General features: G+C 44.1%; 1 protein-coding gene across 2 annotated transcripts; it reads right to left on the bottom strand.

Annotated features, from left to right (window-relative positions):
• Positions 1 to 611: 611 nt before the first annotated feature.
• LOC130128899 (gasdermin-E-like) lies at positions 612 to 16,210 on the bottom strand. Of its 2 annotated transcripts, XM_056298674.1 has the most exons (11): positions 16,203 to 16,210; positions 15,790 to 15,865; positions 13,856 to 14,124; positions 13,257 to 13,449; positions 8,890 to 9,058; positions 8,132 to 8,252; positions 6,959 to 7,114; positions 6,422 to 6,549; positions 5,513 to 5,681; positions 5,050 to 5,120; positions 612 to 1,971 (listed from the first exon to the last, which is right to left on the bottom strand). In XM_056298674.1, exons 3-11 carry the CDS (start codon positions 14,064 to 14,066, stop codon positions 1,753 to 1,755), a joined length of 1,437 nt encoding a protein of 478 aa, XP_056154649.1. In that variant the 5' UTR covers positions 14,067 to 14,124; positions 15,790 to 15,865; positions 16,203 to 16,210; the 3' UTR covers positions 612 to 1,752. The 2 variants fall into 2 exon arrangements, with proteins under 2 accessions (XP_056154649.1, XP_056154650.1); XM_056298675.1 differs by lacking the exons at positions 5,050 to 5,120; positions 16,203 to 16,210 and having other exon boundaries at positions 1,847 to 1,971; positions 15,790 to 16,191.
• Positions 16,211 to 16,411: the final 201 nt, after the last annotated feature.

Below are 16,411 nucleotides of genomic sequence, written 5' to 3' on the forward strand. Positions count from 1 at the left end.
CTGGAGGCTAACCTGTCATTTTTCACTTCCTCCCTGGTGAACTTGATGTGGTTGTCCACAGAGTTAATATGGTCTGTGAAATGTGTTACATCCTGAGATTTAATTTGAACCCAGGTGTCGTAACCAAATCTGAACTAATGGCTAGGTGGTGTCCCTGGATATAACATCAGAGCCCTCATTTCCACTTCCTCTTTTCCATAAAGCACTATCAAAAATACCCTACAGTAATGAGGAAGACTGCAAATATGGCTGGTGCACAGTATTTCCGATTCTCCATGATTTCAGACAGGTTTGGCATTCTACTATATCTAAATGTTCTTTTGCATTATTTTGCCAAATTATATCTCTTGGCTGTAAAACTATTTAAGCTGCAAGTTGTGCTGTAAAGAATATCCACCAAATTGTAATGAACAATTTGAAGGACACCCAGCTAAAATCACTTACTTTTAGTCTGGCTGTTAGCCTTTGGACCACTCGGAGCCCCTCCCCCCCCCAGCTTTTGTAAAACGTTAAGAGTTAAGATAAACATCCTCACGTTCCCCTTTAATTGCCTTGACAGGTCCATAAGGTTTAGAGATGGAGAGTAACTGACAACATTGAATCTGCAGAAGCATGAGCGTGTTTTTAATAACAAGGTTTCAGTAACAAATAATGATGAACATTAAAGGTTTAAGCAGCTTGTTTGATGAGATGCAGAAACACTTTAACACAAAAATTAGCTCAACCAGCAAAAATACATATATAATATACGTAAATGCGTATATTATGTGGAGTGTGCTCTTGGTCCTAAAAAGTCGAACATTAGACTCTCTGTGAATGACCTCATAATGATGGAGCAATGGCCTATATACAGACTTAGGGATGTAAACACTCATGTTTTCCACGCAAATTTTTCACTAAACACGAGTTACCAAAATTTCGTGAAATTTAGATGTTTTGAAGACAGGGTAAGAGGGAGACAATTCATTACAGATGTTAGCTTGAGATGTCATAGTCCACATAGGCATACACAGGCATTAACTCACACATTCGAGCACATTTACCACAAAAAAAAAAATCACATTGCACTTTTCGTGGTATGCTATGCCATAAGTGCAGGAATGTGAGCTTATAAGCTTATATAACTATATCTGATTATCTAGTGTAGCAACATTTGTGGCCAGTTCCTCTCACTGCACCATGCTCATAAAGCAGTAGTAGATAATTCTATAAAGAGCAGCATCATTTCAAAAGTAAAAAAAAAAAATCAATTTCTTAATAATCTTAAAAATTCTACGCATAGCCAAAATGCATCACAAGGTACAAATGCGGAGGAGGTAATAAATATGAATGAGTGACTTTTTTTATTCAATCAAAGACCAAACTCATTACACAACACAATCCAGCAATTGCACATTCTTATCAATCTGCACAATGAACAAAATTCAACTTTTAAAAAAAATATGTTTGAGTGGGACAGCACCATCAAAACAGGCATATATAATTATAGCTTAAATTATAGAACATGTACAAAAATAAATTAGAGGGAAGGCGGTTTTTAGATGCAAAAAAACCTAACAAGAAAGAAAGGAGCCACGTAAAGGAATAAAATATGCAAGGCAGCAAATAAATATAGTTGAGTGTAGAATATAGTATAATAACTGTTATTCTTCACTCTTCAGAATATAACTTTAAAGTAATGGGAAAAACAGACAGACAACTGCTGCTAACATTTCGAAACATGCAAATGCAAACACACTAACTTTGCAAAGCTCACAAAAGGGCCAATCCTTGCACAGCGACACAGAGAACCAGCGGGAGCACCCCTGGTTTATTTCCTGTCTCTGCCTGAAGCCCATCAGTCTCCCTGCTCAGTATCATATTGGACGACCCAAAGAGTCGAGCCGCCAAATCAAAGGCCTCATCATCCTGCAGGGGGAGGGGGAGAGACTCGATGGGCAGACACTGGCAGCTATCCCTTAAACTGCAGATCTGTTGGATAGATAAGAAAGGCTACAGAATTAGACAACGCCAGACTAACAGGTTAACAGCACCGGAGTTGTTTGTGCGTGCATGTGTGTGTGTGTGTGTGTGTGTGTGTGTGTGTGTGTGTGTGTGCGCACATCCACACACACTTGGTGAAACATGCTGGGGAAGATGGTTGTTTGCACTATGATTTTATCTGTTCTTGTGGGTACAATGAGAAAGAACTCTGCAGGGGACACTGGTTGATGTAATAAGTATGAAGTGCATCGATATCCTTCGTCACTGTTAGCCTTGAACCGTGGCTGTCTAGCTACAACTCACAGATGTTACACAGGCGCAATGCATTATGGGGCATCTGTGTCCATCTTGTCACATCAGCTGCATACTCTTGAAAATGTAGTATACATCCGAGCAGTTCTCACACACTCAAAATCTGCATGCCCCAGTGTAAACACACAACACGTTCTTTTAACGTCACCATTAAACCAGCGCTACCTTGCATACAAGGGATGTAGTTAAGAACTAGCATGGACTTATATGTGGACATGAAACTGGTCCTTGAGAATCATGTCATTAAATGTACATCCTGAATGAATAAATGAAATATTGTTCTCAGTGCACAGAATGGCGAAGCTGGGTGGTGGAGTGGGATTAGTGTGGGTTCCGCATGCCGCAGTAAAAGACGTTGAGACCAAAGATAAAAATCTCAAATTTAACACTAAAACGGGAAGAGGTAGAGCGGTTTGCCATTTGGTAGGTTGGCGCGTGGAAGTAGTATAAAGAAGAGGTTTGATAATGAATGGCCTGGAGGAATGGAGCAAAAAAAAAAAAAAGAGAAAAAAGTTCAAAAAAAAGTGGGGTTTTTTTCCCCAGTTAACTCTGCTAAACAGGAAGTAGTACGCATAGGAGGGGTAAAAGTAAGAACACAGTTAAACAGACTGGAAGTGATTGCCATAGGAAAACATGGGAGGCACAAGCATGAATCAAAAGTGTTAAATAATAGCGTAGGAGTCTATTCCGTTGCCTACCAACTCAGGAATCACCAGTTCAAATCCCCGTGTTACCTCCAGCTTGGTCAGGCATCCCTACAGACACAATTGGCCGTGTCTGCGGGTGGGAAGCCGGATGTGGGTATGTGGCCTGGTCACTGCACTAAGCGCCTCCTCTGGTTGGTCAGGGCGCCTGTTTGGGGGGGGGGGCTGGGGGGAATAGCGTGATCCTCCCACACGCTATGTCCCCATGGTGAAACACCTCACTGTCAGGTGAAAAGAAGCGGCTGGCGACTCCACATGCATCGGAGGAGGCATGTGGTAGTCTGCAGCCCTCCCCAGATTGGCAGAGGGGTGGAGCAGCAACCGGGACGGCTCGGAAGAGTGGGGTAATTGGCCAAGTACAATTGGGGAGAAAAAAAGGGGGGGAACCCCCCCCCAAAAGTGTTCAATAATAGGTCTAAATAGGCCCTATGCTGGCTGACTTCAGGGAGGAATTTACAAACAAGTACAAAGACGAACTCGGTTTAGAATAGAGTTGACCACTCCACTACCATTAGATATTTGACTAACGAGTTTCCCTTGTGTAAGAAAGCCCCAGCCGCCACTGGAGGAGATTGGGTGACTGCAGTATGAATGGTGGGTACCACATGGTGGGGAAGCATCAGGCTGGGTTATGTTTATGTCAAACTATTCAGCATGTCACACTAGACTGGTCATTTGAGGGAGTAATAAAATTACGTGTTTCTTCTTTGAATTCAGTCTTTTATTAAGTAGAAATGAAACAGCTGAAATTAGAATCTTTTTTTTTCTTTTGCTAGCTGAAGCACGGCAATAATATGCCCTGAGGTGTCCATGTTGCTGGAAATTGAAGCAAAGTGGAAAAGACTGGGACCTGACACACACCGATCAGCCAAAACATTTTGACCACATGCCTAATATTGTGTAGGCTCCACTTGTGCCACCAAAATGGCTCTGACCCGTTGAGGTATGGACTCCACAAGACCTCTGGAGGTTGTCCTCTGGTATCTGGCACCAAGATGCTAGCAGCAGATCCTTTAAATCCTATAAGTTGTGAGATGGGGCCTCCATGGATCGGACTTGTTTTTCCAGCACATCCCACAGATGCTCGATCAGATTGAGATCTGGGGAATTTGGAGGCCAAGGCAGCACCTTGAACTCTTTGTTATGTTCCTCAAACCATTCCTGAATTTTTGCAGTGTGGCAGGGTGCATTATCTGCTGAAACAGTCCACTGCCATCAGGGAATACCGTTATCATGAAGGGGTGTATCTGGTTTGCAAAAATGTTTAGGTGGTACATGTCAAAGTAACAGCCACATGAATGCCAGGACCCAAGACTTCCCAGCAGAACATTGCCCAGGGCATCACACTGCCTCCATCGGCCGGCCTTGTTCCCATAGTGCATCCTGGTGCCATCTCTTCCCCAGATAAACAACACACACACACACGGCCATCCCCATGATGTAAAAGAAAACGTGATTCATCAGACCAGGCCACCTTCTTCCATTGCTCCATGGTCCAGTTCTGACGCTCACATGCCCATTGTAGGGTCTTTCAGTGGAGAATGGGTCATCATGGGCAAGCTGAACCAGTCTGCAGCTACACAGTCTCATACACAGCATGTGCGGCACTGTGTGTTCTGACACCTGTCTATCATAGTCAGCATTAACTTTTTCAGCAATTTGAGCTACAGTAGCTCTTCTGTGGGACCGGACCAGACGGGCTAGCCTTCCACCTGTCAGTGGTTTTAATGTTTTGGCTGATCAGTGTTCACGGGATGCAACATGTCTCAGTATGGAAAGACATGGAGTCAGATTGGTGTTAGTTTTGAACCACAGTAATGGTGATAAACTGGCCTGTGAATGGTTTAAGTTTATATTTTGCTGGCGTCAATAAAAGTGATGCGTTCAGCTCAAGTCACTGTCAGAGGATCCATCATTTCCACAACAACTCATGTCACTGACATTAATGGTACAGATGGTAGGTGTTTGGGGCAGGCCGGCCAGCCGGCATACACACATACATGTAAACAGACAGACTGACAGAATGATAGATGTGATGAGTTAGATTTACCAGTGTATTGAGGGCCTGCAGAATATCAGGACCACAGTCACACAGAAGACTCAGAGCTTCATCAGGTAATACTGCAAGCATGAAATACAGAAGTCGAAGGCTGAAATGACAAATATACTCAAGTACTTTCAGTGACAAGGTGTACATTTTGAGCAGCGTGTGTTGCCCAAGGTGGTGGTGTCTCTAAGTTGAGTGCCAACTACTCTCTCCATAGAAAACCAATGGCTTGACATGGTGCATGTGTAAGGATGTAACTATAGTGAGCAGCACTCACGCAAGAATATAAAGTGGGATATCACGAAAGCGAAGCATGCCCAACAACCATTTTTGGAATTAAGAGAATGAAAAAAAAAATCACCTAACTCTAAAGTTCAACACAAACCAAGATTAGGTCAAGACAAAAAACATTGGAAACGACTGAAGTCTAAGACATTGGTAATGACTGAGCTACATTGTCACTAACCTTCTATGGCGCTGACCAACATGTGAGCAGCGGTCAGGTGAGCAGGGGTGTTGGTGTGTTTGTCTGGGTCGGGTCTGAGCAGGTCCAGTACGCTACACACAGAGCCACTGTGACTGTCAGACTCCAGCCCGGTCATTGCAGACGGCTTGCCTCTACACCAGTCCTCCAGCTGGAAAAGAGAGCAATAGGGAGAGATGAGAGAAAAACAGACAGACAGTGTGGCATCACAAGGGGTCATGCAGTTGAGGGGGTGCTGCTACATTTCCATACAGGATCCGCTGCTACAACACAAAATGGCAGCCGCTGCACACACTACGTCTCCCAGAATGCCTCACTACTCACAGATGCAGGCGCCACCTAATTGAAGCAGGACTTTGGAGCTTCACAAACGCCAGAATGAGAGAAGCAGAGGAAGAGAGAGCACACGGTTGGAAGGAGCTAGGCAAACAGAATTTGGAAAGACCACCTACATTCAGGAAAGTATAACGACTGAGAACTGTTCAAGTGAAAGAAGGCCCCCGAAAAAGGGGAAAACTGACAGCTTATGTGGAACACTGTGGAATTCTGTTGAGTTTTAAACCACCTTTTTCTCCTCTGGGATGTTTTAAGTTTGTTCTTGGACTTTGGTTTTGATTAAAAGAACTACCTGAGTTACCTGTTAATTACCTGCATACTGGAGATTAAAGCTTACAACTTCTTTTGAACCTTAAATTTTTGCCCCCCCCCCCCCCAGTTATATTGCACGGCCCCACCCTAGTGACCTCTCGTGACATTACAACAGACGGACACAGCAAAAGACAGCCAGATGAATTGCAAAGTAAAAGATGGAAGAAGAAGAGAAGAATTGCTGGTTGCACTGGTGCCACATGTACCACAAATGACTGCCCTTCAGGTCGAGTGTTTACTCACCATGTGCTCAAGTAGTGAGAGTGCGCCTCTGTCTTTCAGAGTATATTGGAGCTTCTGGGACAAGGCGGAGCGGGTTAACTCTGGGAGCTCTGCCAGGTCACGCAGACACATTTCCAGTTTCTGCAAATCTGGAGGAGACAGGGAGCGACTGCACATTTGCTTTTGGATTTCACTAGCTGGCCGAAACAGGAAAAATATGCCAACCAGTCATTTGACTTACATTAGATGGGCTTATTCAACTTGAGCAAAATTCTTGTCTCAACCCTTGTACTTGGTATTTTTCGTAGCACTTCCTTTTTCAGTGCTATCTAGTGGCCAGTGCCATCAAACAACAAGGAAAATGGGAATTGAAATCATTCCATCTGTGATTCAGACAGATGTAAACTAATTTCGCTTCTTCTTTTCACTTATTTGTGATTGCGTCCTGCAGGGGTGGAAAATTGTAAAGCGGATTTGGCCAACTGTAGGGTATTTAGACTCACATGGCCAAATGATTGCATGAAAGAGTGAAGAAGTAAATGAATGATGGGCACAAACCACTTTGCAGTGAGTATAAAGATTCTCTCTCTGGGACCTTCTCTCTCCACACAAGCCCATCCACCACACAGAGAGTGTCAAAGGAGTCGAGGAATGGAGAGGCTGTGACCGAGTCTGCCTCAAAGCCTCCCAGAGTAGCGGGTTGTAGACACAGCTCTGAAAATACACACATTAAAAACACACACTGACACAGGCATGCAAACAGGCACGTATCGGTATACACCATGCAGACAAAGGCTAAACAACATATTTCAGAATCTGCATCTTAATATGCTTGCGTCCAATCGTCATGTTGCAAAGGATGCAACGTAAGTCATTAGTCATGTCAGGCTAAAACTCTTATTGCTTGGTGGAAAAATATCTAGCAAAAGCCCCTTTTTTATTACTACTTTTGAAAAAAAGTCCTCACATCTGATAAATAACATAATTTGGTCTAATTTAATGACTTCTTGGACGAATGCTTTATTTCTCCCTCTAAAATCACCCTTGTCATTACCAGAACGATAATTTTTCCCCAAATGGAGCTTTGACAGATAAAAGCTGCATTTATCTGAAATTATGTAACTCCTCATATTGCACAAAAAAAAAAAAATATCACACTGTTGACTGTTTTCCAATACTGTTTAGCGATAGTGCGCAGAGGCATATCACTCATATGGACACAGGCACAATCAAGAAAGGGGAGACAGAATAAGAGACACTCCTTTGTCTATCATTTGCATCTTATAAGGCAGCCACAGTGGGGGTTTAGCACATTTTGCAGCCTTCAGTGCTCTAGATAAAAAATGATTTTAAAAAAAAGAAGTGTTTCACATATGTCAATCAGAAGGTGGCCCTCAGCTGTAGTTTCCTGCATGAAAAAGTCCAGTCGGGTCATCGTTTGTGGTGAGACATCAAAAGATTAAACTTTGCTATATGCTTTTGTACTCTATGCTTTGGTACTAAGTGTACTTTACAGTACATGAAAACCAATAACCTAATTACTGGGATTAAACACATCCAAACTGAGGAGTGATGCGGTAATTTTGGAAAGCGAGAGCCAAGTGCAAACTTTTTTGTGGGCTGCCTCTGGTGCAAACCACTAAACCAACTGAAACTTAAGCTTACCCCTCACTAACCATCCAGTAGACACACACACAGCCTTATTTGAGGTGCACACTCTCACATACTAACCATACTGTCCATCTTTCTTTATCTCCAGCTCTAAAACACTGTAGGCAATGACCGTTCCACGGGGGATCTCCAAGGAAACATCACTGTCTCTCTCAATGGTGTTGTTGTCCTTGACACATACCTAACAGTGCATACAGGAAAAAACACACATCATTTTTTTTTGGATTCCCCCCCCCCTTTTCCTCCCTAATTGTATGCGGCCAATTATCCCAATCTTCCGAGCCATCCTGGTCGCTGCTCCAGCCCCTCTGCCAATCCGTAGAGGGCTGCAGACTACCACATGCCTCCTCCGATACATGTGGAGTCGCCAGCCGCTTCCTTTCACCTGACAGTGAGGACTTTCGCCAGGGGGACATAGCGTGTGGGAGGATCACGCTATTTCCCCCAGTACCCCCCCCCGAACAGGTGCCCCGACTAACCAGAGGAGGCGCTAGTGCAGCGACCAGGCCACATACCGACATCCGGCTTCCCACCCGCAGACACGGCCAATTGTGTCTGTAGGGACGCCGGACCAAGCCAGAGGTAACACAGGGATTTGAACTGGCAATCCCCATGTTGGTAGGCAACGGAATAGACCACTACGCTACATGGACGCCCCACACACAAAATTTTAAACAACACAATGAAACATCAAACTTTCTAAAAGAACTAACAAGAGTTAGTACATAGACAAGCCATCCCACCCCCCGCACACACACACACACACACACATATGCGTGCACGCTCACATACACATACACCCTCAATTCCATACCCACCTCTGGCATGCTCACCATCTTGCCCAGCACCCCCCCACAGCCACCCCGCTTCTGCTGTGTCTCAGTGATGGAGCAGGAACTGGTGGTGAGGACCTTCTCCTTAAGCACAGCCAGCACGTCGGCCCGCTTCTCCAACTGCTGCACCAGCACATGTTGCATGTTCACCAGCCTGGGGAAGGGCGGAGAAGCGGAGGGTTGGAAGCAAGAGAGATATCTGGTGAAGTTCTTAGACAACAAAATGTAGGGCCATCACATTCAAAGTTAGGTTAGTCAATAAATTCCCAAAGAAAGTGGGCTGCAGAAAGCTATGTCCGGTTTGGCAGATGATCATAACCCACAGACCAGATTACCAGGAGTTTGTGCGTTAGGAGGAAATGCAATATCAAGTTACATACTTTAAATTTGTTTGTTGCAATCAAAAACACTATTTTTTAACCTTTATTAGATAGTGACAGTGAAGAGACAGACAGGAAATGTGAGAGAGAGAGAGAGGGGTATGACATGCAACAAGGTCGCTGGCTGGAATCAAACCGGCGACCGTTCCAACCATGTGGCATGCACTATAACTATTTGGCTAAGGAGGCATTCCAAGAATGCTCCATTTTGAAATGAACCAGTGAAAAGAGATTTACATTTGTGATTTTTATAGATTTGGGGCAACTGAGTCTCCCACACAAGCAGTGTGCACAGGATTTGCATGCTGTCCCCCCAAATTGAGAAACAATCTCCACTGGTATTTTTTGTCCACCAGAGCTGATCGAGGTTCAACAGAGATGCAATGATAGCTAGACAACCCAAAAAGTTCACTGGAACAGGGGATGTGTTTGATATGTGGGGAAAAGCTAGCCAATGAAGATACCAAACAAGCTTCAACATAAAGAGACCACGATGGGGGATTAAAAATGTTGATCATAACCACTTTGGTCCAATCCTTCTAGATTAAAATGAAGATGGAAATCCCAAAAGCCACACAAGCAATAAAGGTCTTAACATTCTTTCTCCTTTAGATATTTTCAATATATTAGCCCCGACGTTCAGTGCCTTGCAAAAGTATTCAACCCCCTGACAGTCATCACTAAACTCTGTATTATAAAAGATACTCACACATCTGTTCCTGAACAATACTATTTTTGTGAACCCATAAACTCTAACAGCATGTTCCCAAAGCCAAAATACAGTGGCTTGCAAAAGTATTCATACCCCTGAACTTTTCCACATTTTGTCACGTTTCGACAACAAACATAAATATATTTTATTGGAATTTTATGTGAAAGACCAACACAAAGTGGCACACAATTGTGAAGTACAAAGAAAATTATACATGATTTTAAAAAAATTTTACAAATAAAAAACTGAAAAGTGTGGTGTGCAAAAGTATTCAGCCCCCCTGAGTCAATACTTTGTGGAACTGCCTTTTGCTGCAATTACAGCTGCAAGTCTTTTGGGGTATGTCTCTACCAGCTTTGCACACCTAGAGACTGAAATGTTTGCCCATTCTTCTTTTCAAAATAGCTCAAGCTCAGTCAGATTAGATGGAGAGCGTTTGTGAACGGCAGTTTCCAGATGTTGCCACAGATTCTCAATTGGATTTAGGTCTGGACTTTGACTGGGCCATTCTAACACATGAATATGTTTTGTTTTAAACCATTCCATTGTAGCCCTGCTTTATGTTTAGGGTCGTTGTTCTGCTGGAAGGTGAACCTCCGCCCCAGTCTCAAGTCTTTTGCAGACTCCAACAGGTTTTCTTCCAAGATTGCCCTGTATTTGGCTCCATCTATCTTCCCATCAACTCTGACCATCTTCCCTGTCCCTGCTGAAGAGAAGCACCCCCAGAGCATGATGCTGCCATCACCATGTTTGACAGTGGGGATGGTGTGTTCAGAGTGATGTGCAGTGTTAGTTTTCCGCCACACATAGCGTTTTGCATTTAGGCCAAAAAGTTCAATTTTGGTCTCATCTGACCAGAGCACCTTCTTCCACATGTTTGCTGTGTCCCCCACATGGCTTCTGGCAAACTGCAAACGGGACTTCTTATCATTTTCTTTTAACAATGGCTTTCTTCTTGCCACTCTTCCATAAAGGCCAGATTTGTGCAGTGCACGACCAATAGTTCTTTTTGTTGCTTTAGCCTTGGCTTAGGATCATTGTCCATCCATTCTTCCCTCAATCTGAACAAGCTTCCCAGTGCCTCTAGATGACAGACAACCCCATAGCATTATGCTGCTGCCACCAAGCTTCACTCTAGGGAGGGTGTTTTTTAGGGCATGAACAGTGTTAGGTTTGTGCCACACACACTTCAAGTTTTGGCCAAAAAGCTCAGCTGTCATCTAATCTGACCACAAAACCTTCACCCACATCCTAACTGGGTCTCTCTCATGCTTGGTAGCAAACTCAAAGCATGCTTTTATATGCATAGTTTTGAGGAACGGCTTCTTTCTTGCCACCCTCCCATGCAGGCAAGATTTATGGTGAGCCCCTAATATGGTTGACTCATGCACATTTACTCGTTTCAGCCACTGACCTTTGGAGCTCCTTCAAAGTGATTGCAGGATCATCTGTGGCTTTCCTCACCAGCCCACGTCTTGCTTGAACATTTAGCTTTTAGGGACGGCCTGTCCTACAAAGCATCTGGGTAGTGTGATACAGCTTCTACTTTCTGACAATGGATCCAACAGTGTTCTGTGGGACATCCAAACACTTGGATATTGTTTTGTATCCCTTTCCAGCCTTCTGCATTTTAATCACTTTGTCTCTTACTTCAGTATTATGCTGCTTTGTCTTCATTTTCTGATGAGAGTTCACGCCCGCCTAATGAACTTTACACAGAGAGCTTTTTATACCCATAAATGATACTTTAATATCTTGCAGCTGTACACTAATTATGTCAAATTGTGTTAACCTGAGTTTGTTTTAGGAATAATTTGTCATTTGTGTAAACTTGGAGCTGTTAGAGCACAAGGGGTTGAACACTTTTGCAAGCACTACATTTTAATTTTCAATTTATTAATAAAAAGTCAGCGAAACATAACTTATTTTGGCTTTGGGAACATGCTGTTAGTTCACAAAAATAATATTGTTCAGGAACAGCTGTGTGAGAATCTTTTATCTCATCATCGGTCGCTTCTCCGGGGTCGGGTCATGGTAGCAGCAAGCTAAGTAGGGCACTCCAGACGTCCCTCTCCCCAGCAACGCCCTCCAGCTCCTCTCGGGGGATCCCAAGACATTCCCAGGCCAGGTTGGTCATGTAGTCCCTCCAGCGAGTTTGGGTCTACCCTGGGGTCTCCTCCCAGTTGGACGTGACCAGAAAACCTCCAAAGGAAGGCGCCCAGAAGGCATCTTAATCAGATGCCCGAACCACCTCAACTGGTTCCTTTCGACACGAAGGAGCAGCGGCTCTACTCTGAGCTTACTCTGGATGTCCAAGCGCCTCACCCTATCACTAAGGCTGAGCCCAGATGACCTACAGGGAAACTAATTTCAGCTGCTTGTATCTGCGATCTCACCCTTTCAGTCACTATCCAAAGCTCATGACCATAGGTGAGGGTTGGAACGAAGACAGACTGGTAAATTGAGAGCTTTGCCTTCCGACTCAACTCCTTCTTCATCACAACGGTCCAGTAAAATGTCCGCATTACTACTGATGCTGCACAAATCCGCCTGTCAATCTCCCGCTCCATCCTACCCTCACTCGTGAACAAGACCCCGAGATACTTGAACTCCTTCACTTGAGGCAACAACTCATCCCCAACCAGGAGGGAGCAATCCACCATTTTCCAATAGAGAACCATGGCCTCAGACTTGAAGGTGCTGACTCTCATCCCGGACATTTCACACTCAGCTGCAAACCGCCCAAGTGTGCACTGGAGGTCGCGTTCTGATGAAGCCAACAAAACCACATCATCTGTGAAGAGCAGAGATGTAATTCTGAGGTTCTCAAAATGGACACACTCCTCACCTTGGCTGCACCTTGAGATCCTGTCCATGAATATCACAAACAGAATCGGAGACAAGGGACAACCTTGGCAGGGTCCGACACCCACCGAAAACATGTTTGACTTTATGCTGAGAATACGGACACAGCCTTCACTTTGGTTATACAAGAACTTTTATAATCCAGAAATTAGTGATGACTGTCAAAGGGGTTGAATACTTTTGCAAGGCACTGTAAAGTCACAGGTATTTCATTTCTATCTGTTGTAATTCTATTATTTCTGAAAAAGAAATAACAAAATTTTTGGAAAAGAACACTCATCCCACCGTTTTTTGCACTACCAATGAATTTCTGCCATAAGATGACATCAATGTATTTTACTTGACAGATGGTAACAGTATGTTGACAGGAAATTGAATTGTTCCCATTTAAGTACCTGTCTCGGGAGTCTTGTAGTAACTGCTTTACATCCACTTCCTGTTTCTTCAGTTTGCCAAAAGATGATTGGAGCTTGGATGAACCCTGCCCTTCCAGGTTGACGCTAACTACGCCGGCCTTAGCATCCAACTTCCCACTCAGGGTGTCTGTAAATGTTCCCTGGTAGCCCAGGAAGTCAGTCTCAGACACGACTGACAGGACATGTGCTATTAGTATGTGAATGGATAGGCATTAGTTTGCATGCACAGTGTGTGTGTGTGTGTGTGTGTGTGTGTGTGTGTGTGTGTGTGTGTGTGTGTGTGTGTGTGTGTGTGTGTGTGTGTGTGTGTGTGTGTGTGTGTGTGTGTGTGTGTGTGTGTGTGTGTGTGTGCTTCATTCCCAAATGAGAATGCCACTTTAAAGGAGTGACCAACAAAATCAATGTTGACAAGTTCAAGCCACAGTAGAATTATGACATGTTAACCTTTACTTGCAAAAAAAAGTAACTTTGAGATATAACTTTCATCAATCGACATCAGATAACATTTTCTGAATTAGATATCTACTTTAAATTTCAAGATGAAATTCTTCAAGGACGCACCCACATACATACAATACCTGGACTAAGAGTTGTGTCCTCCACCAGCAAGTCACTGAGGGTGAAGTCAGTTGGCTGGTACTTGGGTCTCTGCCAGAACCAAAGGCGTTTTCGCTTGACAATAATCGCCATGGGAACCAGTTTGTCTGAGTCATTTAGGCGGGAGACAGGGATGAGGATTTCATCCGGGTCAATCTGACGGGTAAAGTTTGCGGTGGCTTTGGAAAACATCACTTCTGAGGAGAAGGGCTGCAGATGGGCGTAAAGCCTGACTTGCACAGTGAGGAAGCTGGAGGAGAGACAAAATGCCAGCATGCTTTTACTATAACTATTGAGGTGGTTTCCAGTTAGGATTTTATTTGAGTTTCAAAGTCAGTGCAGAAAAAAGCAAAACACCCACAGATGAGTTGAGTTGAAATGGCACAGGAGTTCTAGGACCCTGTGTGTTTTGGTGTGTGTGTGTGTGTGTTTTGGTGTGTGTGTGTGCACGTTTCACTATGTAACATGATTCTTAGCTGTGCTCCTAAAACAAGAGCGGAGGTGGTGATGAGTAACAGAGGACAAGGGAAGTCCCCCTGCAAACCGTGACTCCACCAGGCAACAACAACACAGCCACTGCATTCTTCCAGCTCAGTTTTCACAGTTTAAATATTTAAAGCAATCAGGCGTAAGAGGAACATGGATCGTCAGGGATGAGAGCATCAGTGAAGAGAGAGTGAACTAAAGCACATGATAACTTCATCCCTTCTGGGCTGTTGGTGGAATATTGCAAGAAAACACGAGTTAAATTCCTGTGTTTGCTAGGGGACGAGAGAGGGAAAGGCATTTCAAAAATCTAAAATAAAAGGAAACACGTGAGTTCTGGGAGAAAATCTCGAAACGTGACAAATATGTTCACAAAATGTGACGTCACACTCTAATCAAACGAACACGTGACTTCTCTATACCCTCTGTTGAAAGCAAATGTATTCTTTTTCCCCCGTTTTGTTTTGGGGTTTTTTTTTAAACATCATCTGAGCAATTCATTTTATTTCATCTCATTTAATTTCTCTTTCATTCATATTCATATTTATATCCATGCTTTGGCAAAATATGCACATGTAGAAAGCATCGTTATCAATGAAGCTCATTGAATTGATAGGCCAGGAAAGTGAAATTCAGAGGAAGGAGACGATGCGAAAAATTGAACAAAATTGTCAGATTATTCACACAGGTACCAGTAGCAAAAGTCCCTTTCCCCAACCGCAAACACCTGCCGTCCCTTGAGTTGACCCAATTTCATCACGTGAAAGTCGCCTTGACTCAACTTCACCGCAATGGCCAATATGAAAAGGCGAGAACAAACGTCAGGGACGGGGGATCTCCGTGCACGTATACAAACCTCCATTTAATCTCTCCCATGTCGCGGGTACATTTCCCGGCGTTATAGAATTGTCTGACTCCCCAGTGGAATCTGACTCCCCTTGACGTGAACGGGTTAGGGTTAGAGGTTTAGGGTTGTTTGGGGGGGGGGGATGCTGGGGTCACGGGGTTAGGGTTAGCCTAACCTAAATTAGCCTCACTGCAAGGGGAGTCCGATTCTGCGGGGGAGTCGAAAAACACCAGAACACCGCTAGGAGCCGCCGCGCATACCCAAGAAGTTAGTCAGGGCAAAGCGCGTGACTAGACTCAGAAGCTCGTGGCAAAAGCTATTAACATAACACGACGAGGAAAAACAAAAGCAAAGGAAAGATGAAACTAACACATTTCGTGAGATGTATATACAGAGAGACAACGTAAACTGCAAAACAGAAGGGGTTAAATGCAGGACGGCATGCCTCCAGAATGCGCCGTTATGACCCGTAATACGTCCGAGCTAACCTCGTTATAGGGGCACTGGTATTAAGGGGATCGTTATGGCAGCGACCCTACCGAGCAAAAGCTGCGAATCATACCGGTTAAAGATGCCACTTACCCTGAGTAGCCTGGAAGCAACACGTTTTGAGTCCGGTGTGGTTCCTTTAAAAATCGGTCTTTTCGGTTTGTCCCCCCTGGAATGTCATCGAAGTTGGAAACAAGTACTAAAATATCGATGGAAAAACACACACACACACACACACACACACACACACACACACACACACACACACACACACACACACACACACACACACACACACACACTTGATCGTGAATAACGTGACGGACTTTGGATCACGACCAGCATAGAAATGACTCTAAATAACGGATAAAAGTAGGCTACTGTTCAAACGGTTGCATAAACACGAATCAACGTGGCATAAAGTCGCCTGAATGGACAAAGCGGTAAATAACAATAATAATAATGTTGATCTTTCTTGTGTGTAACGGCTTAAGAAGAGAGCTGACCGCTACAACTGAAAGTCAAGGCTGGATTTCATCTTAAAGCGCTCGACACTGGCTGGCATTGAGAGGAAGGCACACGCCACGCCCTCCTCTCAATACCGAAATAATCACTGTCATATGAACAGCAGCGTGTGCGTGTATGCGTGCATGTGAATTTGTATGTGTGTGTGTGGATGAGTGTGCGTGTAAGTGCAGGCGTTTATGTGTGTGCG

Source organism: Lampris incognitus, chromosome 18 (assembly GCF_029633865.1).
Source record: "Lampris incognitus isolate fLamInc1 chromosome 18, fLamInc1.hap2, whole genome shotgun sequence".
Taxonomy (NCBI): domain Eukaryota; kingdom Metazoa; phylum Chordata; class Actinopteri; order Lampriformes; family Lampridae; genus Lampris; species Lampris incognitus.